The 19,393-nt window shown below is 32.0% G+C and overlaps 1 protein-coding gene across 1 annotated transcript; it reads left to right on the top strand.

Moving 5' to 3' along the window:
* Nucleotides 1–3,108: 3,108 nt before the first annotated feature.
* LOC137811608 (ornithine aminotransferase, mitochondrial) lies at nucleotides 3,109–19,064 on the top strand. Its single transcript, XM_068613408.1, has 10 exons — nucleotides 3,109–3,416; nucleotides 3,999–4,107; nucleotides 4,357–4,587; nucleotides 6,924–7,083; nucleotides 7,185–7,240; nucleotides 10,109–10,261; nucleotides 11,716–11,813; nucleotides 15,619–15,699; nucleotides 16,632–16,865; nucleotides 18,756–19,064. Exons 1-10 carry the CDS (start codon nucleotides 3,274–3,276, stop codon nucleotides 18,898–18,900), a joined length of 1,410 nt encoding a protein of 469 aa, XP_068469509.1. The 5' UTR covers nucleotides 3,109–3,273; the 3' UTR covers nucleotides 18,901–19,064.
* Nucleotides 19,065–19,393: the final 329 nt, after the last annotated feature.

Raw genomic sequence — 19,393 nt, 5'->3', positions numbered from 1 at the left:
TAGAGTTCTTTATGAATAATTATAGACTATCTATATATCGTTTTTGTTAACATACGGGTTTTGGTTTAATCCCCCATATTTTTTTTTTGTATTTTCTTTCTTTTTCTTTTTTCTTTTAATAATTTTTTTTTCATATAATGGAATATGATTATTGTTATTTGGAGTGACAACCTAACTAAGATGTCAAGTTGTTACATATATGATGATTATTTTAAATAAAAAATTTTGTTTTTAAATGTCTAACATGTTATAAAGTTATCCAAGTGATAACGGAAATGGAAAGGGGTATTTAATATTATTTTTTTCATTTATATATGCAGTTATTTTTTTTTGTCTTAGTCTAATATTAGATCATTTGAGTAACATCGTGATCAATTTTAAGTTTAAAATGACACGTGGATGAGGTTGGAATAAGTAACTAATGTTGGACAACAACATTCTAATCTTGTGATTTCTTTTCGATTTCTATAATTTAATGTTTGTACAACGTAAAATAATATAAGTATTCTTTGTCAATAAGTTATTTTTATCTTGAGTAAAATAGGAAAAATACAAGAAAGATTGTTTTTAAAAATTTTAAAGTTTTTTTTTGCAAGTATCATCATCTTATGCTTTGTAGTTAGATTATATGTTTTGCATTTGGTAACACAAATTAATAAGAATTTTCATAATTTTTCGCTTTTTTTTAGCATAGACGAAATAACATGTAATATAAGAAATTAAAAGAATAATGATTACTTAATATTTTTATACCAGTGCATTTGTTGCCAGAAACTATTTACAAAGCTTTAAAGGTGTAGAAAAAATTTAGCTAAGTTTTAGCATTTGTAAGTAATAACTCCCATTTTTAAGACTTAAAATAAAAAACAAAAAGATAAACTCTACATCAATTCTCAAGTAAAATTGTATTATAAATGTAGGAAAAAAAAAAATCTAAAAACCAAAGAAAGATCAACTATTTAACTTAGAACTATTTAACTTAGAAGAGGATTTCCTAATTGTTGTAGAGACTTAAAAAGTAAAAACAAATAAAAGAATAAAGTTGCAAACAAATTGATATATCAAAGAAAGTAAAGAAAATCTAGAAAAGGGCTAATTCTCCTTGCACCACATCAATCTGCACCCATATTTTTTCTTAAATCCCAAATAACCCTTGTCATCTTTTCTGGATTTTTATATTTGAAACCAAAAAAAACTTTTGAATTATAGTATTCGGAATAAATTACTGTTGTAGATTGTCATATCCAGAAAATACATCTCAATTTCAAATTTGTATATTCAGAATTGTATTATTTGTATTGCAGATATAAATATCTAGAAAAATAAGGATAAAATAAAAAATGATGTGGTATAGGAAGAATTGTCATAGAAAAGTTATAAAGCAAAGAAGGTGAGTTGAATAAGAAGTTTGGAGAGTCCCTGCGAAAAAAGTTCCAAAAGATGAAAATGAGAGGTCTGGTATATGGAGACAAAGGCAAAGCAAGAGACACTCAGATCGAAATGAAAGTTTAACAATTTTGATCTCTAATTTTTTATCTTATATTTTCAAAAAAAAAATAATTATTGTTTGGATTGAGGAGGAGATTTGTGAGGATTAGGGAGAATGTGTGAAGATAGGTGAAGTTGTTTGAATTGAGGGATGAAAGAGTGGATTTGTAAGAATGATTTATTGTAAGTTTACAAATTTATCATTATTATTAAAAAATATTTCAATAATGAATTATAATTTTTTTTGTGTAGATTTGAATTAATTAAATGTTTTTAATATATAATATTCATAATTATTTATATTTTTTAATAAAAAATTAAAAAATATAATAGAAAATATTTTTATGTTAAATTGAAATAAATTTATTAAATACATTAAAATTTATGAAAATAATATTTATTATTATATTCATTTGTTACTTTATATAACTATGTATATATAAAATATATATATATATATATTTGATATTATAATTTTTTTATTTATAATTTTATGTTGTTATTAATAGTATAATTAAATATTTTTGAAATTATAAATAATAAATGAATTTATGTAATATTTAATTTTGTATATTGTAATAAATGCATGCACAAGGATATTTAGGTAAAATACAATAATCCTACATAATCTCCACAAATCTCTTTATTTTGTGAAGAGTGAAAAAAATCATCCACCCTCTCCCCCATCCACTCTCCTATCCTCAAGACTCTTGAAAAACACAAAAAATACTCTTCTCTCCTTCCTCATGGAAACCAACACACACCCTGTAAGGTTCTATAGATGGTGTGTTCAAAATGGACTCTTCCTAAGTAGGACTTTAAAATAGAACTACTAATTAATATATTAAAAAATTACGTTTATTGGCAATTAATGTTGTGCTGATTCAAAGATAAATATTATAAAACAATTAATTGTCATTATAACTATTAATGCTCCAACATGAATGTATTAATGTATGTTAAATTTTAACTAATGTGCTAAAAACAAAGTTATAAAAAGTTAATGATTAGACTGAGAAAATTATCATATAAAAATGTTCAATCTTATCTAACTGATTTTTAATGTAGTTTATATCTAATTATATTTAATGATATGTTATAATGTCTAGTTAAATTAAGTTCTGCATCAAGAAGAATATGTAAAAAGTAATTTTTCAGGTTATTAACGACGACTTGAAATGACTTACTTCAAACACTCATCTTAAATGACGTGTGAGTGTCGGATACTCATATCGGATATCAACACTCGTACGACATTTGTAAGATACGTATCCGTCAATTGTCCAATTCAAAAAGTATTTGTTGAATTTCTGACAATTCTATTACGCTTTTAACACAATTTTAAAAAGAAAAAATACATTAATTTTCTACAAACTCAAACTTATAATATAAATTTTTTATTATGATTATAAAATTAAGAAACAAATCCTTTTGAACCAGTGGTAAAAAAACATCTTTCTGCTCCAAAAAATAATTAAGAACATACTTTTGTACATAAATCTTTATTATCAATTTATATAATTTATAATTATATAATATATAGATCCGTGTTCCCGTATCTTGCATTTTAAAAATTATACGTATGATCGTATAAGCGGCTAAGCTCATCATGCATATACTGAAATGTCTCTTCAACAAATTTCGTATTTTTTTTCAATCCTGGACGCAATATAAAAGGGACAAAGACATAAAAACATATTGGGTGAACATAGTTAGAACAGAATTGTACTTTCATATTAGATTTGCTAGAATCCGAGGAATTTGAGGAACCTTTGCATCTCACCAATGGCTGCAAAGACACAGGTGCAGTGTTTGCTACGAAGGGTTTTCAGGGGAAGCAGGAGTTTTGGGGTTTCCGCAGAAGTTAATGCTTCTTCCTCTTCTTCTCAGAGAATCATGGACAAGGAATATGAACACAGTGCTCACAAGTACGTTTCTCTTTCTTTTCGTCTTTCAATCCACCCCACATGTTGCTACTCTCGAAAGACAAGATTTTGGCTTTTGGGCTTGTCTTAGTTACTCTTCTTAACTTTAACTTTTAATCTGATGATATTATCCCACTTGGATCAGGTTAAACCAGCTTAGGATGAATGCATGTACAAGTTTTTGAATCGTTCATTAAAAAACGAAAAATATAAAACGAGTGTTAAGCTGAAAGTGTGATACAAAATGTGCTCTTTAATGTAATCATGTTGTTTATTCTGTTTTTTCATCAGCTAAGCATAAAATAGTACATGCAGAACACAATATTGCAGAAAAACTGAATTTGGGTATTTTTGAACTCTTTTATGTCCTGAGTTTCCTTAAAACATTATAAATTAGTAAACAGTCTCAGTCGGTCTGTTCTGAGTATTTTCACATATAGAAGGATGGTAGAAATTTGCTATTTCTTGGCTGTCAGCTTATCTGGTTGGTATTGAGCATAACTTCCTTTTGGGTGCTTGCTTAAGTGTCTTTAATTAATTGATTTTGGTGTAATATTGAAATGATAGTTCCTGTTTAAATTGCAGTTACCATCCACTTCCGATTGTATTTTCTAAAGCAAAGGGAACCTCTGTTTGGGATCCAGAGGGAAACAAATATCTAGATTTTCTAGCTGGTTATTCTGCTGTTAATCAGGTACAATTGACTGGATCTTGGTAATTCCCAATGCTCCAGATCTGAATTTTTCTTCAGAATGGTGCTGTAATGAATAATTATTCTTATATACATCTTTTTTGCTTCCTTTATGGAGTGAGTCTATTAACTCTGACCAGATCCCTTCTCCTGTTGCTATGCTACTACTTTTTCTTTTGTTATTCCTCTATTTTTGGGAAAATAATTAGTGTCGATTGTCTGATAATGTAAGTGCTTTTTATTTTCCCTTAGGGACACTGCCATCCTAAAATCCTGAAAGCATTACAAGAACAGGCAGAAAGGCTGACCGTGAGCTCTCGAGCCTTCTATAATGATCGTTTTCCACTCTTTGCAGAGTATGTGACAACCTTGTTTGGTTATGATATGGTACTTCCTATGAATACTGGCGCTGAAGGTGTGGAAACAGCTATGAAATTAGCACGAAAGTGGGGTTATGAAAAGAAAAGAATTCCCAAAGATGAGGTATAAATATGAGATCAGGCATGCTAATAGTTGTGATATCATGATACGTAACAATTTTGCAAAATTTAAGGATCCAACTGCTACATCTTTACTATATATGGGCCATCGGTAGTGATTCAATAATCATAATTATTTTTAATGATAAATTGTACTACAATCTTATAATTTACATGTTCTATGTACTGTAACAGTTTAGTAGTTCTCAAATGTAGTTACCATACCATTTGAGGCCATGTTGTAGGTTGTGTATCTTAAAATAGATAAACAGAGTTGCTTAATTCTCACAGCTGTGATTTTAATATGGAAAATACAATTATCTACGGATACATCACATTGAATCCAATACATGACAAATCAAATTACCTAGTGTAATATTTTTTTCCTCTTAGTAATACTTAGGCATCTGTTGATGTGAACTTTAACAGAAATTAAAGGAAAACATTCTAAGTATGACTGACATATTCTTACAATATTTTTTGCAAAGTAGATGCATGAGATTGTTACGGTATAAGGAGAAGGAAAAGTTAGTTATGATAGTTAGAATATTAATGAGTTAGTTAGATACTTGAGGTGTTTGTTGGATATAAATAGGGGAAGAAGGACAGGAGAAGGGAAGGATGTTCATTTTGTAGATTGAGCATTAGCTCTTTTAAAAAAGGATAGAAATCCTTTTGGAAGGGAAATCCTTGGAGGAGAGACTGTTCTCCTATTTCTATTCTATTCAACAAAAACACTTTGGGGCAGTTCATGGTTGGATTGCTAGGGTTGGAAAATTCTGAGGTGCAAGAAATTCATGTATTCCATTAGCTGTAATATGCATTCATGAGCATGGAGGGCGTGGCATTGCTTTGGTTCTGTCATTGGTGCTAAGATAGCCCAGATTCTGATTGGGAATCATTTTCTACAACTTTGATAAAAAGATTCAAAGATAACTATGGTAGCCACATCTTTGAAAGATTGGCTGCCATGAAACAAAAAGAGCAAATTGAGATAGAAACTTGCTGCAAAGAAATGGAAACTTCCACAGTGTTCTCGAAAGAGAAAAACACATTGCACAAGATATTGAATGAAGAGTATCCACATTTGACTAAGTAAGACAAAAACAACATGGCGTGAAGTGGATAAAGATGTGTTGAAGCGAAGGCCAGTTCTTGGATAAGAAAGGTGGAACTACCCACCTTTGATGGAAGCATAAGTTTGATGGTAATCCATTGCAATCCTTGAAATAAAAAAGTAGAAGTAAAAATGGTTCGATAATCAAGAATCACACCCTTTGTAGTGTAAAAGAAACCAAAAATGAAGCAAAATTAGCAAGAGAAACAAAGATTATGATTTGAAAGAGGTTGATGCACCAATAAAGAGAGTGAAGATCAGTTTCTTGAAAACCCAATTATAGAATTAATCAAAAGGGAAGTTGAAGGTGGGGACAACCAGGTATCATTCCTTTCAAAATTCAAATTAAAATTCTTTGTTGATCCTAGGTTCAATCATGAAGGTGGTTGGAACTTTAATGGTTTTGGAATCTTGGAATTTCAACTTGTTGGGTGAGCCTTTACCAACTTTGTTGCATTATGAATGATAACTTAGCAATTGACTCAATGAAAGGAAGGCTTAGAGGCAGTCACAGTGCTGTGACAGTGTGTTTCCATTCCTATTTGCGATGGTTTTAGGCTGAAAGATGAAGATCATGGTGATGAAAATGAACCATGGGATCTAGCTACCACAATTCCAACCTTTAGGACAAGGTTAAATTTTAGGAAGGGTGTATTGTAAGGGTACAAGGAGAAGGAGAAGTTAGTTAAGATAAATAGTTACTTGTGTTAATTATATATATACAGGGGAAGAAGGATAAGAGAATGACATGATGTTCATTTTATATATTGAGTATTAACTCCTTTTGAAAGGAGAAATCTTATGTGAAGGGGGAAACCCTTGGAGGAGAGAATGCTCTCCCATTTCTTGTCCTTTTCATTCTGTGCTATAAAAAACTTTCTTTTCTTTCTCTTTTCAATTCTTGGTTGCTAACAAAGATGTATAATTCTGTACAGCTAAACATATGGTATTCTTCCGGTACAAAGAGAAAATGTAGGAAATTTATTATGTCATCCTCTTTTCTGTTTAATATGATGTAGAAAGTTTAACAATTCATGTTTATTTTTCTACTTTTGTTGTGTGGTGATGAGGTCAGTAATTTACTATTCAATTTTAGAGCCTGAAAGATATTTTGCTGTAGTTGAGTGCAGCCATCTGCTATGCTATTTCCATTGCACTTTTTATGAGAATCTGTTCAATTGTTTTATCATATGAATATTTTTACTCATGGACATTTGTTTCAGGCTATTATTGTCTCATGTTGTGGCTGCTTCAATGGTCGTACACTTGGGGTCATATCTATGAGCTGTGATAATGAAGCTATCCGTGGTTTTGGTCCTTTATTGCCTGGCCATCTTAAAGTTGATTTTGGTGATGCTGATGCCCTTGAAAGAATTTTTAAAGGTTCTGCTCTGTTCTGTATACTTATTCCATCTCATTATTAGTTTGCTTTATCACGACAGATTTTTGAAGTTTATGATTTGAATTTTCTCTATGAACTGCAGAAAAAGGAGAACGCATAGCTGCATTTATTTTAGAACCTATCCAAGGTGAAGCTGGGGTAAGCTTTTTGAAAGTGCATATTTAATGAGCTTGGTAACGTCTTGATTGAATTGAGATGCTAAGGAAGTTGCTATATACCCCTATCTTTCTCTAATCTGTTTAGTGAATTAGTACATACAAAAAAGACATGATATGTTTTTCTTAGGGATATGTTTTGATTAATGACATTTGTTGTTTAACCGTTAAATTAAAATGATTTTAGTGTAGACCGTCTAACCAATGCTAGAGCGTCTAACACGAAAAAGATGATAGTATAGATAAGGTCGGATGACCCCAAGTCATCTCCCAAAAAATCCAATAGTAAATCCACTCAATCAGTGTACAAAATTTATTTGCAAGCAAAAGGTTAGAAATAACATTAAGGATAAAAGGGTTTGAGATTGTTATGCAGAAAATTAAGATAGACAATTATAAAACAATAATGAAAACAGATTGACTCTCAAGTTCATTCAGCCGTGAATTCTTCATTGATTTTCTTCACTCTTTCAATTTTCACATAGACCAGACCTTCAAACACAAACTACTATAGAGAATTTTAAGAATAGAACTTTATTGAATAGAAACCTCAACTCATTGCGAAATCACAAGAGAATCAATACAACGGAGTTTAGCCGTCCATGTGGAAGCAAAACGAAAGAATCACAAAGGAAAACTAAATCTAGGTCTAAGAGCGCTATTTGGCTATGAAACTCAATGCAAACATGATGCAAAGCGCCCCTTGTTCATCCTTCGAAGTTTCTTATAATCTTCTTTTCTTTGCACAATATTGGATTCAGGGTCTGCATCAAGATATTGTTTTGCAATTATCAATTTTTTTTCTCTGTTTTGAATTATCAAGTAGATATCTTCTTTCTTGATCAGTTTCAGATCTTGTTCTCGCTTCTCTTCCAAATACTTTGTTTCCAAACTCCGTTCAGATTTACTTAAACAATATCTTCGGAGGAGTTCAGATTTACTTAAACAATATCTTCGGAGGAGATTTGCTCTGTTTTTGGTGCATTTAACTTGGCATTTTTTTAATTTTAGAAATTTGAAAGAATATCCCTGTAAAAGATTTTATTTCAGTTCTGTTTCTGAGATATTGCAGATTTAGTTCTCTAACTTAGATTTTGTTTACCGTTTTGATTCAAAGAAGCAACTTAGACTTTCGTGTGATTCGGCCCAATCCCAGTGGTAGATGCTTCATTTAAATTGTCTGGTCAGGCTCTTCAATCAAACCGTCTAGTCAGATCGTCTGCTCTGTGAAATATTAGGCCGTCTACTACGACCAAAACACAAGATTATAAGAAATAAGAGTTAAGGCCAAAATAAATCCAATTAGATGAATCTCAATTAAAACAATAGATTTATTCATGATTACCGTCCAAGAATCTATGTTTAAAGCTTTAAAGTGTGTATGAAGTTATGCTCATCAAATACCCCCACACTTATCCTTTTGCACTCTTAGGCAAAACATTATGTAGACTCAAAACAAATCAAAGTAGCAAAGTACAAGCGAATGACAAATTCAGAGCAGATTCTAAATACGAATAATGGCTAGCATGATATAAGTTCAAGAAATCAGAGAATAAGACAAATGTGAATGGAAATTCCTATATTTTAATATTCTAGCAGGTAATCGAAACCAAAGGATGAATCAAAATTGACAACTTTCACTAGACACTCTCCAACTTAGCACACATGTAGACAAACACTACCATATGGTTAGTTAGTAGGACTCTAATATTCATAACAATTGAAAAACATGCAACCAGAGATCAAGAGGGCTTCAAACGGGATGTAATGGGGCCAAGGTAAATGTAGATAAAATGGGGGAAGAGGCTTAATGACGATGGTGAACAATGATGGCGGTGACAATTGGAAATGAGGTAGCAAAAACTGGTCCCTCAAGACCGGGAGCTTTGATACCAACTTGAACTATGCAAGAAAATAAAAGAATTATTTTATTGATAACAATCATACCAATAACATTCTTATCATCTCTATTTGTAATAATAAAAAAACTTTAAAATAAGGAAATAAAAATATGCTGAAATAGATAAGAAGATTCTAAAGATATTGATTTTTAGTTACTATGAGGATATATTTTTATCCTAATAATCTGCTATTTAGAACAATGAGCATGAGCTGAAAGCTCTGGTCTGGCCCATAGACCCATCAAGTTTGATATTTAATTTTCTTAAAAACACAGAGACACATGTACATATATGTTTTAAAAGCACAATTAACCATGTTAATTTTATAAGTCTTAACTTGTTAGTTAAGGCCTCCAATGAGATGAATTGAAATGATTGATACTTCTATATGTTAAATTACTTAATAACAATCGATAATTGAAACTTAATTTGTTAGCGTTCATTATTTAAGTTGTAATCCTATAGCATACTTGTATCCTTCAAACAACAAAATACAAAACTTGTAATATTTAAATTATAGTTCTTTTAATTTTAATTCTAATAAATTAATTTTAATATTTTACACATAATATGGAATATTTGTAAACAGGCTACCAATGGAAGAAGCCTTGTGAGTTTTCTATGTTGCGAGTGATTTTGCTTTCTTTTTGACTGTCCATAATACCTGCTGTTTTTTCTAACCTAATCTAATATTTTATTTTTCATTTTATTAATCTGTCAACTAGTTTTATTTTATGTATATATATGGTGTGATATGTTGTGAAAAATATGTACTTAGTATTGCTTGTTCAATTTCTTTGAATTTATGGAAAACTTCTCTGGTACCACCCTTGAATATCTCATCCTGTAGAATGGCTACAATATAACATCCTGAAGACTTTTTTTTATATTGTTTCTTCCCAAAGTATACTTCTCTACATTCTTTTAATGTGTGATATTTTGTTTTAAAGGTAATAATTCCTCCAGATGGTTATTTAAAAGCTGTTAGAGATCTTTGCTCCAAATATAACATCTTGATGATTGCTGATGAAATACAAACTGGGTTAGGAAGAACAGGGAAGATGCTGGCTTGTGAATGGGAAGAAGTTCGCCCAGATGTTGTGGTTAGTTTGAAATCAGCTTTACTTTGTGTCTACTTTATATCTGTAGATTCATTCCCAAAACAATGATATAAACATTATTTTGTCGTCATATGGTGAACAAAATCTATAGCCAACTCTTATTGGAAATTTGACTATCACCCTTTAATAATCTGGGTCCAGGAACTCCACCAATGGTTTCATAGCTGGTTCCAAGTACAGTAAGTTAGGTCCAGCAATGTCTTTGTAAGATTGCAGTAATGAATTATGGACTCAGCTTGAAATGGGCATGAAAATGACATATCTAATTTATTCCAATAGATACTATATTTCCTTTAACCATGTTATGTCATTCTTTGGAATGCTGTCTATTTTTGTTTGACTGATAAATCAGATAATATCATGTTTGGATTAGTTTCTCAATGATTTTAGTAAAAGAAATTACTTTATGACAATCTTTTGGATATATACTTTTAGTCAAAATCTATGTAGGGTTTCCTTCTATTTTGTATAAATATATATTGTTGAGATTTTCAAAATTCATAAAAGGTTGCATCCTTTCGTGTAAACGTGTAATGAAAAGATGTGACTCTTCACAAAGAGTTAAGAGATGTGACCTTTTACTAAGAGTCACAGATGTGACTTTTCACCAAGAGTCGCGAGATGCATATCTTTGAAAGTTTAAACCTCTTTACTAAAAGTCTTGAGAGGTATATAAATGAAATCAATCTTCATGCAGAAAAACAAAACAAAACAAAATGGTACAAAACTCACTAGATTATTTGTCTTCAGGTCATTTCCTTTATACTCTTACGTGTGGAGAAAAGTAAGGAAACTATTATTTTGTAAACTACCATTGATGATATGCTTGATTGTGGGTATGCAAACTATATCAAGGAACCACATTGTATACCGCAGGGTATTCATTAGGCACCATATTGCATATAATTTCTTTAGAGATTGGTGAGGGAAAATTGAACTTAATAGTGTTTGGATAGGGGTAATTCACTTATAGAGTAAGAATGAGAATATCTTGGATTTCTTGTCAACGTTTCTCATTTTCTATTTGCATCTCCAAATCTTCATTAATCATTTCTCTTAAGAGGGGATTTGCCAAGACATCTCTTTGCATATAATTTCTGTAGGGATTGATGGGGAAATCAAACATAAACACATGCCTTGGAGACGTATGCCTTCTCTCTTCTTTGTTGCAGAACCCTCACAACCAGTTATACAACAACATATATTTCATTAACATGGTTGAACTGTTGAAAGAAATTGTCATTGCATTTTGCTAGTAAGAAGTTGTATTAGCTGCATTCAACCCCCTTCCACTTGAAAGACCTGTACACTCAACTTTATATTTTATATCAAGAAATTCAAAGTGGAATTTTTTCTTTTTGCTGTCGCCTTTTCTGAGGTTGTATTTCCTTTTAATAGCACAATGCATGACTGTTTATAGCTGTCCTTTTACTTAGGTACTCGGTAAAGCACTGGGTGGAGGTGTTATACCAGTTAGTGCAGTTCTTGCAGACAAAGATGTGATGCTTTGTATACAACCTGGACAGCATGGAAGGTTTATTTTATTATAAATTTATAATTCATTGTAATTTGCTCCCTTTTGTAGTATTTCCTTGCCTATAGTTGTCAAACTTATGAGGTTATGCTGGACATATGTTTTCATCCTTGAAACCATTTTATCAGTCAGATCATGTAAAGAGACTGAACTGTCTCTTGTATAGGTACTTGGGATCATATAGTATATAGTTAACTTTATTTTGGATAGAGCAGCTTGAGCCTATTGAGATAAGTGGAGGCTCAGTCTTTTTGGATCCTTCAAGCCATAGCCCTAGTTATTAGTCCCTCTCCCTCTCAGGTCTTCCATCATTAGGGTTAATGTTTGTGGTGCCAACATAGTTGGAAATTGGAATGGCAAAAACAAAATGACGCCTTAGCATTCCCATTTGTATTGATTTTTTTTTTTTATGAAATTATTTGCAAATAAAACCATTTATATTTCTTGAAGACTAAACATTTGACTGAGACAAGAATTTATATTTGAGATATGCAGGAAAGTTCCTAGTCATATTACTAATTGTTCAATTGACTAACTACTACTATAAACCCCTCTGTCAATAGTTACTCCACTTACAAACTTACTATGATACTAATTGACCCTAGCTAACCAAGGTGAAAAGTATGTAGTAGCTTAAAAAAATAAGTTCTTCCAAGGTCCCATTGCATGAAGCATATTGATGTAATGCTCAATTCACCAAAATCCTTTTACACCATTAACAATAACAAAGTGATAAGTATCGAAGTACTTGGGGAACCTACAATCAAAGGCTAGTTAAAAATGGGGAGAAGGAAGCACTTGAATACTCCACCAAACATCCCATGGTACTTGATGCGGGACTTGGGCACCCCATAATATGCAAGTTCCTATCATAGCACCACCTGCAAGAGGCAACGTCTCAACAACTTTCCCTTTATGGCACTTCACTCAACTCCCTTATTGACAAGAACCCTCCACCAATTGGATAGGTAGTATTTTTCCAAACATTGGCAACCAATTCTAATACCAATTGATAAGTATCCAAACACTTGGGGGACGCACCTTCAAACACTTAAATACTCCACCAAGGATCCATAGTTACAAGCTATTAGCTTGATTTAAGAATGCTGGCTAAGCCAATTTCACCTTGCTGTCGAAGAATAGTTTCCATTCCTCCTTTGTCAAACAGAAACATGTGAATGCACCCATTCTCCTATAGTACTCTATTTTCAATAGTGTCTTAGAGCCTCTGTAATTGAGAGATCACATGGCGTTGTTGCAAATTGCACCACCGCGCATGGTTGTACTTGAGAATTATTAAGACCCTCCACCTTATTATAATTTTCTGAAGACACCCAAACCCAAAACCTTCGTTTCCACCTTAGTTTAGTTGTTAGCTCTTCCTTTGTCTTATATAGGTATACCAAAAAGTATACCTATCTTAGCATTATTTGCAAAACTATGATTTTTTTAATCTTAAGACTAGACTAAACAAGCAAAACAAACAACATCATATTTTAATACTGTTCATCCAAACACATGGGTTAGGTCCAATTCTCCCTTAAGCAAATTGCTTAATAGGTTTTAGTAACAATCAATTGATCGCAACTCGAGTACACAAATCATTGATGGTTATACAAGTACACAAAACACTCCTGATTCTACCTTTCTAATCTCCCCTTGAGATTAAGAACTCTCAAAAGAAAAAAACACTCTCAGATATAGCACAATTAAAACTCACAAGGTAAACTTCACAATGTAAAGAATTGCAAAGGCTATTGCTCACACCCACAAAGAACACTTTGATATTATCTCTTAGAAAAGCAAGAAAGAAGATTTTGTTTGATCAATTGTTGAAGCTGAGTACAGGGCAACACCATTTCTCATTTGTGAGCTTGTATGGGTCACACACAATTCCTCCAACAATTAGATTTTTTTGAGATTCAACAAATGAAGATGTATTGTGATGAAGAAACTGCTCTCTACATTGCTTCCAATCTAGTGTTCCATGAGAGGACTAAACACATAGAAATCGATAGTCATTTTATCCGTGAAAAGCTGTTGTCCAAAGAAATATGTATTGAGTTTGTCGGATCTAATGATCAACTTGCAGACGCGTTAACAAATCCTTGAGAGGACCTCAGATTGAAGTTATTTGTTCCATGCTTGGCACATACAATTTGTATGCTCTAGCTTGAGGGAGAGTGTTAGAATAGGCCATCTTATTAAATAGACTTGATTGAAAAAGCTACTATGACCAGTTTAGAGCATCACCTATCAATGCCATTCAAACTCAAGATAGCTTCTCCTCCTCATACAGCCACCAATAGGCATTGTTCTTCCAATCAAATAGTGGAATCATTTTCACAACACTACAACTCCATGATCAAAGCTGTCAAATAATGAAAACTTGAGAGTGGACGAAAAAAAATACCAATATTGATTATAATGAAGAAGAGATATAGAAATAAGGAACAAAATCAATAATGACTAATGAGAAATATTTGCTAAGATATTCCCTCTTTGGTTTAATCAAATCATATCTTTAATAGAACCCATAAGTTTAGCATATGTATCATGAGTTAAGCTTGTTACAAATGTCATCAATGCAGACCTCTTGAGAGAATTAGTGAGCATGACTACTATTTGGTTGTTGGTGTTGACAAAGTAAATAAAGCAAAGCTTTATGCATCAATTTGGTGCATGTGCATGTATAAAAAAGAGATACAATAATAAGGAATGACATCAATAACTAACAATGAGAAATATTCACCAAGATATTTCTCTATTTAATGTAATCGAAATCATGTTATATTTCAATATTTAATAGAATCAGATCATATCTTTAACACTGATACACCAACAAAACTGTATAATGTCCCTTGACATTTGAGAGATCCTGAACTCTTCCTAGTCATAATTTTTCCTCTCCAAGGCTGACTACTACTCTCAACCCCTCTATTTATGTAGGTAGATCATCAGCCACTTGACTCGTTCAATAACTCTAACTAACGAGTGCCTAACTGACCAAGGCCCTCAACTAATATAGATTTATCAATCGTTGTTTCACGGTACATTAATTGTGATGTGGCGTAGACTAGGTGGGCCAAGTGCTAATCTAATCAGTGGTGTTTGGATTGTGATGCTCTTAAGTAGGAGTTGAGCTTTGACTATCAACTTTAGCTTAGTGGTAAGCACTTGATCCCACAATTGGTATCAAAACCAAAGTCACAAGTTTGGTTCACAGTGGAGTAATTGTTGAATGAGAGATTGTTGCAGGTTACATTAGTTGTCGAGTGGTGTAAGCTAGGTGGACCAAGTTACAATTGAAGGATTCGATTTCTAGTAGAGCAATTGCAAAGGGGGAGATTGTTGTAGGGTACATCAATTGTCTTGTGATGTAGGCAAGGTGGTCCATGTCATAATATAATCATGTCGCTTAGTATGTGATGCTTTTAAGTAGAAAGAGTTGTGCTCTAACTATCAAATATAGTTTTTTACCTAGTGGTAAGGGTTCAATTAAAAAACAGTAATCCCTTAAAATACTCGGGGAAGACATCCTCTAGATTGACAAACTAATTCAGCAGCCCTCACTTTTCTAATTAAATAAACTGAGTTTTGCATGTTAGACCTTTCCATTGCAATATATGTTTTTAAGTTTTCAATCCTTGAGTACTCAAGAAATTTTTCTTTTAGTTTTGCATTTATTTCTTTTTATGTAATCAAAGAACAAATTCATTTATTGCAATAGTATTCAATGTTATTAAAATATGAAAACTAAAACTAATAATGCTGAAGCTTCCTTCTTCTCTGCTATTTTTCACAGCACCTTTGGCGGAAATCCATTGGCCAGTGCAGTTGCAATTGCTTCACTTGAAGTGATAAAAAATGAAAAACTAGTCGAGAGGTATCAAATGCTTTGCAAACTCATATTATCAATGTATACTTGTTATAATACAGACTTGAATAAAAAGTATTGACAAGCATATTTTTTTTCATTTCATCTAGCATCATCAGAATGTGAAATAAGAGCTTCAATAGTCAATACTAAGGCCTGGGTTCTGGTAGTTGAATAACTATATAGAATGCAATCTTGTTCTTATCTTGGGGTAAATTATTGATGATTGAGAATTTTTTTTCATGTTTCTTGTACTCTCTAGAAAATGTTACACATAAATCCAGTAAGTTTTAGAAGTTGAATAAATAACTTATCCATGTCTAAACTATCATTTTAAGTTATCCTGTGTTAGGGACTTCCATTCATCCAATATCTTGAATATTTGCACTTCTTAGAGTAAATGTTGTTGTTTCAGATCCTATTTTGCTCACCCTTCCTGAAAAAGTAACCACAAGTCTTTAGACCTGGCTCATTATTTGTATTTTTCAGTGGTTTTTCTAATTTCACACCATTAATAGACCATGTTTAAAATTTCACGAGAACATGGTATTATTAAGTTTTTTTAAATCAAAAGTTACGTGAGCGTGCGAAAAAGAATGGTCATTGAAGGCACTATATACTGCAACAAGTTTTGAAGATCCCGAGGTAAAACTTATTTGCTTAGAAAATTTAAACGTAGGGAATTAATAATTCTTATGCTCTTTAACTTTCTACTCAGTCCCTCAAGTTACAGAGCTTATGCTTCATCAAATTATTTTCTAAATTTTTTTATTTGGCTTTTAATTTTTCATCATTGATTGTTTTTTTACCTGTGTTCAAACTTTAAACTTTCCAAGTTTCAGTAAATGCTTTATTAATTTGTTCTTTATTCTCTCTACCGCGAATTTTCCTTTGAGAAATTCATATATAAAATCTGCAATTGATGTATTACTATTGGACAGATCTGTCCAAATGGGAGAAAAGCTCATTGGTCAGCTTCTTGAGATTCAAGAGCAATACCCAGATTACGTGAAGGAGGTACGGGGAAGAGGATTATTCATTGGAGTGGAGCTCAACAGAAAAAAATTGTTCCCTGTATCGGTGTATGAGCTAAGTACAAAATTGAAGGAAAGAGCAGTGCTTGCGAAGCCAACACATGATACAATAATCCGCTTTACTCCCCCACTTTGCATAAGGTAAGTTATGAAAACAACATGCAATGTCTTTATACCAAGTTATCATTATAGTTTGGCAAATAGTTAAAGTACTACCTCTAGGGTTTTGTTAGTTGTGTTATTAGAATAATTATTGAAGTGAAGAGTGGAGTCCAGCGTATTCCAAATTTTATTGAAGCCAGACTGAGAAAATAAAGAAAAAAAGAACAATATATTTTGAGAACTTGAAAAGGTCTCTCTTAAGTACTCATATTTAGATACAACAAATTTGTGATACAATGATGATGAGTAAAAGACAAGTAATCTTAGGTTCATATTGGCACTACCCAAAACAACTTTTGAATAAAACTTACCCTATTCTGAACTTATTCTAACACTCTTCCTCAAGGTGGAGCATATAGATGTACCAAGCTTTAAACAAATAAATTCAGTTTGAGGTCCTCTCAACGATTTAGGCTATATGTCTGCAAGTTGATCATGGGATCTAACAAACTCTACCAATTTCTTTGGATAACTTTTCTCGAATGAAAAGACAATTGATCTCTGTTTTTGTCTGGGAAGCCATGGTGAGAATAACAATTTTATTGGATATGACCTATTCTTTTACAAAATGTAAATTGGGATGTCATCTACTACAAGGTCCTCCTCTAATACCACGACCCTCTTTTCCATGTGCAAATACCATGGCTGGAGAATCAACTGATTCTTGAAAATTTCTACTTTTAAGAGTTGGAACATGAAGTAGTTGTGTTGTTAAACTTTCCATGGTTAACAACAAATTGACCATTAGCAATAAAAGACATCTTATCATGATCTATTTGTTTAAGAGATGCTAGCTTATGGGAAGAATCATAGGGACGCTGAATGTTGCTTGCAAAGATAAGTCGAGCCTTCTTCCAAAAAGTTGTGCAAGTTTTGAAAGTTCTGAGGGTTCCCAAGATATTGGGTTCCTCCGATTGCCATAGTAGAGCACATAGTTTCCTCCGATTGCCATAGTAGTGCACATAGTTGAAAATCCAGCTTTTGTCATTGGGTAGAGTTTTCTGATGAGATCTCTCTTGCATTCTTTTCCAAGTGACCATGGAAACATTGACCAATAAACCAAAGTTCCACTGAGGTTTTCCAACATAAATAATGTTTTCCATTAAGTTTTTCAATGCAATGGAAGGAAAGCCTGAAAATATAGTTCACCATGGCCAATATTATCATTTCTCTTTGTACTGGGTATTTCCAAATTTTATCAAGCAGAACCAAGTTATCATCATTGTTTCAAGTTCCATTATTTCTTTATCATTCTTGGTTTGTTGTAAACCTGCAAGTAAATCTATGTATTCCATTGACCATATACCTAAAGTTAACCTTAGTATACCTTTTACAATGGAAACCACAAAACTTTATCCTTCGTAGATCCTAGAAGGCTTCAACTCGAATATCTTTGAAGATTTTTAAATTTCAAGCTACTCAAAGTAAGGTTTTGCACTTGCTGGAAGATTCCTTAAATATTTACAAGTCAAAATAAAAATTTGAATAAGTTTTATAAGAGGATTTTACTAATTAGTTTAGAAGAACTCAATTTCATTTTTTCTTATTTTTCTCTTAATTCTTATAGAGCAATTTGTTATCACTCTTGTTCTTCGGGAATTTCTTTTATAGGTTAGACCTTATGGGAATATTTAAGCAAAACCCAATTCATAATGTGTTAATATACTCATTTTAAAAGATTTTGGTTTACTGTGGAAATTTTAAGGCTGAAAATATTCTCTTGCTTTTGAGACATATCTTGCTTTTTACAACCTAAACCAACAGAAGCATATGCATTATTGTAGTAATGTGAAACATATCCATTGATAATTTATGTGATTTGGAATTTAGAGCAAAGATGTGACCAAAAGTAATGTAATATGGTTGCAGTGAGGATGAGATCAAACAAGGTTCCAAGGCCTGGGCTGATGTTCTGGGAATTGATCTTCCAAAGTTGCAGAAGGCTAAGCCAATAGAGACTGCTCCAGTTTCTGATAGTGCTTGTGATCGTTGTGGTAGAGTCATGTATGATTAATCAGATAAAGGAATATGGTTTTGCAGGTACCTTTAGTTCTCCTTGGATAAGAAATTATATCACAAATGCTATGCCTTAAGCATGAACCTCTAGAAACTACTTTCAAATATTCCATATATGCTTATATCATGAAATAAAGATGTCATAGTGTTGAATGGACCTCACCTCCTACAAGTTTCAAGTTAAATAAGGACAAAAAAAAATTAATTTAAATTTAGAAAAAGTATGAAACTTTCTACATATTAGTTTATTTTATTTTGTAAAAGTCTTTATGAAAAATTCATCCAAATTAATTGTTTAAGAACTAAATTAATTGTTTAAGAACTTGATATCTATAAGGCTCATATACTCTTCTTAAATGACGTGTCCATGTCGACACGGTATCAGACACGGACACTCGTATGACACGTATCGGTAAAGTGTCCAATTTAAAAAATATTTGTTGGATTTCTGACAATTCTAATATGGTTCTAGCACAATTTTAAAAAGGAAA

The sequence above is a fragment of the Phaseolus vulgaris genome, chromosome 2 (assembly GCF_000499845.2).
Source record: "Phaseolus vulgaris cultivar G19833 chromosome 2, P. vulgaris v2.0, whole genome shotgun sequence".
Taxonomy (NCBI): Eukaryota; Viridiplantae; Streptophyta; class Magnoliopsida; order Fabales; family Fabaceae; genus Phaseolus; species Phaseolus vulgaris.
The sequence above is the reverse complement of the archived record's forward strand: the minus strand, read 5'-3'. Positions and strand labels throughout refer to the sequence as shown.